Genomic DNA, 8207 nt, shown 5'->3' with positions numbered 1-8207 from the left:
TGACCTCTGTCATCATTTTAGGTGGGGGAACTTGCACAATCGGTGGCTGACTAAATACTTTTTTGCCCCACTGTATTTACAGATTTTCAGCTGGAACAAGGTGAATTTCTTTTTGAGTTCACAAGATTTTCAGAAAGCTTGACCTCTGTCAAGGTCACTGAGATTTGAACTCATCTGAGATTTTTAGTAGATATTACTATGGTAACAATTTGAAGCTCCTATGTCGCTTTGTTCTTGAGTTATAGCATTCACAAACTTAGGTGTCCAGGCTGCCCGCCCGCCTGGCAGGATGCCGACAATAGCCCCTCAGGCTTTGAAGGCTGAGAGGTAAAAACAGTGAGAATTCCTGCACACTGTTAAAACAATAACTTTCTGTGACCTTTATGCGAACTAATCAGACAAATCAAAACTTTTCAAACAGATAAAATCAAATAATTTCGGCAATAAAGAGAGTTTTCCCTTTGGACCTTCCTCTAACAGACCTGTCACCTATTCACCAATGCAAATATTTAATATTTAAACATTTTTGAAAATATTTTCACAAGCTGAGCCATTTAATCTCTGATTCAATAAATCCCTTCATCTGTAAATACCATTGTTTACCTGGGGTAGTAGGCTGCGTAGTTCATGTATAGCTGAGCTGAGGCGGGGTAGTAGGCATGTCCTGGTGGTAGGGGGCGAGGAGCCAGGACCACCTGCCCAATGGGAGGGTAGAGAGCAGCAGCAGCCTCTGGAGGCAGGACAGGTGGAGCAGGTGTGAAGGAATAAGATGGTGGCGATAAACCTGGCGAGGAGGAGAGGGAGAGGTAAAAGATTTTTAACCAGACGAACAGAGACACGCGTGAACAGAGACATGGTGGAGAAGTCTGCAAGGTCATTGTTTGTTTTTTGGAGAGGTGCTCATGCAAATCTACAAACAATGACCCTCCACAACATCACTCAGCACCTCACACACTTTGAATGTATGCACGTGGCAAACAATGAAAGCGTCAGCGTATTGTACACTACGCTGGACCACCGATGGGCCTGTAACCTGTATGTTTCATTATTTCAGTATTTTATTATCACCTCTGTGTAATTTCGGAGCAGGTAAGATGCTTTTAATTCACTCGACAGCTGTCAGTGTTTAGCAGCATCGGGTTTATACTTTCTCATATGCATTCATGCATAAAGCCTTCCAAGTATTAAATATTAGCAAAACGAGAGCCACAGCGCTGTCAGAGAACAGAGACACTGTCTAAATGCAGGGGACAGTGCCGCCTGAGCACTTTATCCTCCTTGCATGGTGATTCTGGCTGTTCCTGCAGTCTGTGCGTGCATTTTCAACATTTAATTTCATCTCATCATGGACCTTTTTAAAACCCGCATGTCTAGCCTTGAATCCCTGTGTTGTGTCCCTTTCACTAATGTGAACTATTTCATATTAAACGGCTCATAACCATTAGACGTGTTATAATCCTCTCTTTTTGAAAACTAAGAGTCCACATTTAAGTCGAAGGACTACACACACAGAGATCAATCCACCATCTACGCACCAGCGTTCAGATATGCCCACAGCTTTTACACAGCTCCTGATTGGACAAGCACAGGAGATGCACACACCAGAGGTGTGCCAGGCCATTGAGGCCTAATCCCACAACCACCTCTACTCATCTGATAAGATTAGAGAGATGTAAGCCATTTTTGATGTTTTATGAAGATAGCTGGAATCAAACTGTCTTGCTTACACTTTCCCAACCCTTTCAGATTTTTATGAAATACTTCAGCAGTGTAAGAGAGTGGAATTTATGAGATCGACAAACATGCCACTAAAAACAAACTACAGTATTTTCATCTAAATGTGTGAACACAGGCAACAACTGAAAAAAGGATGGTTACCCCATTAGGTTTATTAGGTCATGCAGATGGGTAATTTAATCACACTAAATTACAAAGAGGTGACACACTCACATACACCAACACAAACTCTCAGACACACAGTTTTCGATCCTCCTGGTTAGACCAGATTTCCTCATCTTCCCACAGTTTGAGATTGGAGAAAAACCCAGCAACCCTGCACAAGGCAGGAGCCCACCTACCCTGCAGTCCCGAAGCAACCCAGCTCCCAGCAGCACTTACGTCTTGACTTACATGGCGGCGGGCTGAGCCCTGTCCCACTCCTGCTCCGGGTGTGTGTGTGTGTATGCGTGTGCGAGAGCGAGCCTCCCATCAGCACGAGGCCCATCTCCTCTGCGCTGCAGGGAAACACCTCCACGTAGCGGCTGTTTGCCCCACGCTGGCTGGACATCACATGCTTGTGAAGCCGCTGCGAAGCTTGGAGCGCTCGCTCAGCTGATGTCATCTGGATGAAGCAGTCACCTGACGGACGACCCTGAAAGCGGAGACGAATCAGAGATTACTCCGCAACACCTGTAAATTTGTGCTAGAAAGCATGTGAGTCAATGGGTGTGTCAGTGTGGGTGCTGCATGTACCTGCTGGTTGAGGACCATGTGCACTCCATGCGGTCTGATATCCTGTGTAAACTCGCCCAGGAAGGTGAGGATGTCCTCTATGCTCGCCGTGTACGGCAGCCCTCTCAGCCGCAGGCAGTCTCTCACTCCACCAGGAGGGGGCAGAAGAGACACCGTGGGCAGCACAGGCATCAGAGGGGCAGGGGCCACGGAGATCAGAGGGGTTGAGGAGTACCTGTTTAGCACCTAAGACACAGTTTCAAATTACATACCCTGCCTAAAGCAAAAACCTACCGAGTACGCAGTGAAGTTTTAGGAAACCCTTTCTCCTCTAGTACTGACAGGTAAAAGTCACTAACTATAACTCAAAAGCAAACATCTCAAGCAGAACAAAGCCAAGTCCAAGCTGTGTTTAAATATGACGCAACGTCAGACAGGAGCTGGCGTGGTGCCAACAGGACACCAGCGTGTTTGCATTTCTGGAGAGGACCAATAAACCTCGCAAGTGTCTCACACACACACACACACACACACCACAAAAGGCCTCTGCATAGATATGTAGGTGGACTGTCTGCTTATCAGTCCAGAAAGATAAGAAAATGAATGCCAAAGAGACACAAAGAGCAGTGGAGCACACGAAGAGCGAAAGAAAGTTCAAAAGAGAAAGGAGCAGCTAGAATAACCGTTTGTAGGGAAACATGCACACACAGTCCACCTTGTTTTACTGGTCCCCACCCATGAGCTTCTCTCCTATAATGCCTACAACTGCCTGAGAAGATAAGAAACACACCCTCACGTTGTCACTCTTTGCTGCTGTGGCCAAATAAACAAACAGTTTTTCTCCTCTAAAACCTACAAGTGAGCACACAATCAAGCACATTTCACTCAACCGCACACCGTAAAACAAAGCGAAGAAACAGCCCGGCGTACCTGCTGCACCTCTGCTGCCGTACTCTTAAAAAGCTCGATATATCTTTTCCCCAGGATTTCCTTGTGTTTCCTCAAGGCGCACTGAGCATGTTCTTCACAGGCAAACAAAACAAACGCGTCGCCGGTGGGACGTCCATCTGGGTAGCGAACAAACAGGATGCCGTCCTTTCCCCCGCTGACGGGACACGTCTCTTTAAGTTCATCCTCTGGCGAGAAGAAGGCGAGCACCTGCTCGTGCGTGGCAGTGAAAGGGAGGCCTCGCATCCTCACTATGATCTGGTCCTCGCGGGACAGGAACATTGCTACCTCATGAGACGTACCTGACACAGAGAGAATGACACGGGGAAGCCCGTTCAACTAGTGTTAGTTGGCCTCCTTCTTCTTCTGCAATTGATAAGAGTGATGCTAAATCTGACTTTTCAAGCCTCTGTGATTTTGAGTAATCGTCTAAATCTCTCATCTGTATGACGATAAACTTTAGCTTTATGTAATGAGGTCACTTCTGGTTTCTGGGAGGCGTTCATCATGTGAGTAAAATTATTAATATTCAGGTCAAATGACTCAGTGATGAGCTGTGCCTTGTTGACAAACTTATTGCCCTTCATAAAAGGCTGTGTTGCCATTAAATGGTATCACTGAGTCATAACCAACAGCTTTTTGTGCTAATAATAATTTTTCTTTTAAGATTACAAGTGGCATGAAGGAAAAATCCCAATGGGCCTGGAGACATTTACAAAGGTCCTGAAACATTTTCAACTCCTAAAAATCATTATTACTAAATACATGAATTCAAGCTCATATAAGAAGTTGCTGAAGTATTAATAAAATAGCACCATAGAAGATCTCAAAGACTTCAAAAGTCCTCTTTTTCAACTCAGTTTCACTATATACACACATAAACCAGGCGGCTGCACTTAAGCTAACAGATATATGAACTTCCCACCTCCTGCTATCTTCAGGAAGTCATCTCCTGTCGCTTTATAAACCTGCCGATAGAGGGGAACGATGTTTAGTGATGGGACAATAATTTGGTGATGTGGCTGATTCTACTGTGTCCAGACGCCTTACCTCAATATATCTATTCCCCATGTGGTGTTTGTGTCTCTGCAACGCCAGCTCTCTGTGTTCCTCGCTCACAAAGCGAACCAGAGCTTCTCCATTCCTCCTCCCTTGAGCATTCAGGCACAACGCAACCCCTCCTCTAAAGAGCACAGCATATGAAGGGGGTTATAAAGCCTCTCTGAAAACCTCTGTCAGCAGCAGCTTTCTGGGTGTCATCAGTGATTAAAAAAAGATGATAAACAGTGTAAAAATGTGCGCCTTTAAAGATGTCAGCAACGTACTTGGCGATGTTGAGGCCTCTGAAAAATCGAGCGATATCCTGGTCAGAAGACTGCCACGGCAATCCTCTGGCTCGGATCACCGTGTTGTCGCACACTTTCTCCATTTTACTGCTGCACACACACACACACACACACAGGTATTATTACAGTGGATTATCAGGGAACAAAAATAACGTGTATCTTTAATAAATGTTACTCACCAAGTGCCGCTCTCGAACTTCTCACTAACTCTCTCGGGGTTCGAAAACGTGTGGCCTGCAACAGCAAAGTGACAGAGTCACCATGATAACACACAAAGTAATCAAGCTGAGACCGTTTTTAAAAGGCAAAGCAAATGGTTAAAGTCTAAATCAGGTAAGACCTTACATTTCTTTCCTTTCTTAATTACCGGTTTGTTAAGTGGCAAGCTCAAAAGTAGTACTATGAATCTTGGATCATCCATTTTTGGGGGGGAAAATGATTAAAGGAAATTTCAGTTATCCTTAAAAGAGGTCCTAATTGATTTTCTAGTTTAGTTCACAGCAGGGTTTTACTTAAAGTAACACAGTTTTGGAACTCATTAGTAGTAAATCGATTTACTGATGTGTTTGCTAACATTACTCGGTAATGTACGTGGTACTTACAAAATGGCTCGGATAGCAGTGCCAGGACAACGCTGGACATAACCTGAAGCTGCTGTGTGGCTACTTCTGCAGGCAAAGGGACCGATGGATCCGGTGTGGCAGAGGGGTCCCACATGGTGGGCACATCAACAGGTATACTAAGAGCTGAGGAGGAGGTGGTTAAGGAGCACAAGCAAGAGAGCGACAGTGTTATTAATCATGAATGCATCGTGGTCCAGCAGGATTGGACGTTTGATTTCTTCTTTTTTTCCTCTCTCTCATTTCCTAAGTCCATTTTCAATTTAGTTGGAGTTGTATGCTTTGGGTGGAGCCCACTCTCTCAGCTTTCTTCTACACCTTCTCTGAATCAACCTGGAGTATTAAAAGGCAGGATATCCGCAAGATCGTTACACTGATCATCATGGCCGTAACCAGGCCCTCTTTGGTAACTGAGTTCCATTTAACCAGGAGGTTCATCTGCATTTAGAGTCGCCAGCACTAAATCCCTCTGTCCTATTCAAAAGGAGATCCGGTTGTATATGAGCGGAGTCATTCGCCTGCTCCCAAATAATTTCTGTTGCTGGTTTAATACATTTTTTAAAACTAGGTCTGATCTGTTTTTTCCCAAATCATGACAGAATAGACAGGTGTGTGAAAAAATGAAAAAAGTGAAAACAGAACAGCAATACACTCACGTGTTTTTCTTCCTATACCTGTGTGTGTGTGTGTGTGTGTGTGTGTGTGTGTGTGTGTGTGTGTGTGTGTGTGTGTGTGTGTGTGTGTGGTCCTGTTGGGTAAACACACACTCTTTCACTAAGGGCTTAGTAAGGTGCTGCCACTCTTTCCTTATTTGCATTTCAAAACCTTTATCCCTACAGCCAACTGCTTAATGCGTGTGTTGTGGATTTTTGAGGGTAATGCAATGCACAGTATGAGAAAGAACCAATCAATCGGATCAAATCAATCGAGCAAAAAAACCAAATGTCTGGAAATCCATGACTTAGACGGCGTAAACAGGCAACAGGACATGAAATGTTAATGTAAACAGGTGACGTGTTAAAAGGATACACTCTGCCATGGTGTGGGCATTCAGAGCTTTGAGGTCAGGAGCGGGGAAGTGCTTCTTGAACTCCTTCCGAAGGTCAAAGAAAGAGTAGAAACAGTCTGGGACCAGGATGTTCTGGAGAGGAATACAGTGTGAGTGAAAGGCCCATCAGCAGCTTCTGTTTTTATTGCTGTGAAACTCATGTTTGCACAGGCCACAAGAGCATGCACTGCCTACTTCTTGTATTATTAACACACAGTTTGAAGGCACTCAGGAGAAATTTCATGAGCATCATGTGTGCCTGTCTTTTATGTGCATGAGTGTGCGGTATACGCATGGGCGTGTGTCACCGCAGTGGCTTCTCCTGTAGATCAGCTTTCAGTGTTAACATTAAAGTTCAGCGAGCAGTGCGGTGCTGACACAACACAGCCCTCTGAGAGCGTCGAAGGCTCCCGCAGCAGTGAGTGAGTGAAACATCCGCCCTGGCTGCTAGGCGTGTTCCCCCGCCCCGCTCACCTTGCTCGCGGCCTCGGGGTGAATCACTTGGCGGATGTGGAGCTGCCCGTCTGTACACAAACACACCGACGTGCCTGCGCCCGCGCTGTTCACCTCATTTGTCAGTTGCAGATGAAACTGTAAAAACATTTAGAGGTATGGACTTTAATACAGCTGCTTTAACCAGTGCTGTAACTGTAATTAATAATCTATAAATGGCCTATTAATGGCTTTCTGGCTACTTTGAAGACATTACCATGTTTAAAGCTTTATCAACACTCGGTGCTTTGTACACACAGTCTGCTCCAGATCCATTCTCCTGTTCCAAGCTCTCCTCCACCACATCCTCCTCCTCTTTTTCTTCTGTCAAGTCTGAGAGGTCAGGCTTTATGAGGAGCTCATTCACCTTGCCCAACTGGTTCAGAGAGGAAAAAAACAAGTCAGCCTTGAAACAGCCAGCCTAGCTAGAAACTCAGAGGCTTTGGAACAATATAATAAAACCAGCGTGAAATATGCGTGTTTGCTACATAGATATTATCACAGTGGAAAGCAGCAAAGGAGCAATTTAAACGTCTTACACATAAGGCAGAAGGTTTTTTGTAATTAAAGCGAACAATGATTTCTGAACAGGTGCGCGTAAGAAGAAATCCCACAAAAATCCCCCTGGCACACTTTTTTTTTCCTTATTAATATTGGTCTGACATCATGTATCGCTGTTTGCAGTCCACCTGTCCACTCCTTTGAACACCACATTTCCTGCTTTGGAGTCACGATGATTAGCAAGTAAGAACAAGCAGCCTACAAGTGAGTTTTTACCTTTTTGTTCTTTACATCCACGAGCTGCCAAACCAACTGCACGAGCTCCTTCTCGTCAGACCCCAGGAGATCTCCGCTCGCGCCAGATGTGGCGGTGAAAACCACCACCAGGTAGTCTACCTGCGCCGTCATCTGAATTTTTAAAAAAAGAACCGCAAACACACAGAAAACTAATCTAATACTAAACGAGACTAAAAGGGACTGAAGATCAGCGGGATGTGAGACGCGAGCGGGACGCGGGAGGTAGAAACGCCTTTACTCTGACACCTGAGCGCAAAGGTGAGCCCGTAAATCCAAAGTTTTGTCGCCTGTGAGATTTTATGTGAAGCCTCCCGCAGTCACCATCGCGAAGCAATGGCTGAACGCTCACCGCTTTTGTAGGGAAGCTACCTGTGCGACCACGTGACCCCTTTACCTGGCCCGTCCCTCTTTCAAGTGGTTCAAAGTTTAGTACGTGGCAGCTCACGCAGGACAGAAAAGGTAATAAATGGTTATTAGTATAAAACAACAACGAGAAAAAACAAA

The 8207-nt window shown here is 45.2% G+C and overlaps 1 protein-coding gene across 4 annotated transcripts in view; it reads right to left on the bottom strand.

Annotated features, from left to right (window-relative positions):
- The window catches only part of esrp1 (epithelial splicing regulatory protein 1), a 13880-nt gene extending 5840 nt beyond the window's left edge, over positions 1-8040 (bottom strand). For 3 of the 4 annotated variants that reach the window (XM_005738583.1, XM_005738585.1, XM_005738586.1), the window contains exons 1-13: positions 7683-8040; positions 7123-7281; positions 6888-7004; positions 6395-6506; positions 5348-5491; positions 4925-4979; positions 4725-4835; positions 4450-4582; positions 4325-4367; positions 3382-3701; positions 2473-2697; positions 2119-2371; positions 604-784 (exon numbers count right to left, since the gene is read on the bottom strand). In XM_005738583.1, coding sequence (XP_005738640.1) covers positions 604-784; positions 2119-2371; positions 2473-2697; positions 3382-3701; positions 4325-4367; positions 4450-4582; positions 4725-4835; positions 4925-4979; positions 5348-5491; positions 6395-6506; positions 6888-7004; positions 7123-7281; positions 7683-7814 — 1985 coding nt within the window. In that variant the 5' untranslated portion in view covers positions 7815-8040. The remainder of the gene's footprint in view (positions 1-603; positions 785-2118; positions 2372-2472; positions 2698-3381; positions 3702-4324; positions 4368-4449; positions 4583-4724; positions 4836-4924; positions 4980-5347; positions 5492-6394; positions 6507-6887; positions 7005-7122; positions 7282-7682) is intronic. The other variant, XM_005738584.1, reaches the window with a different exon arrangement.
- Positions 8041-8207: the final 167 nt, after the last annotated feature.

The sequence above is a fragment of the Pundamilia nyererei genome, unplaced genomic scaffold (assembly GCF_000239375.1).
Source record: "Pundamilia nyererei isolate P.nyererei 1_Seehausen unplaced genomic scaffold, PunNye1.0 scaffold00084, whole genome shotgun sequence".
NCBI lineage: Eukaryota > Metazoa > Chordata > Actinopteri > Cichliformes > Cichlidae > Pundamilia > Pundamilia nyererei.
This window is presented reverse-complemented; position numbering and strand designations above follow the sequence as displayed.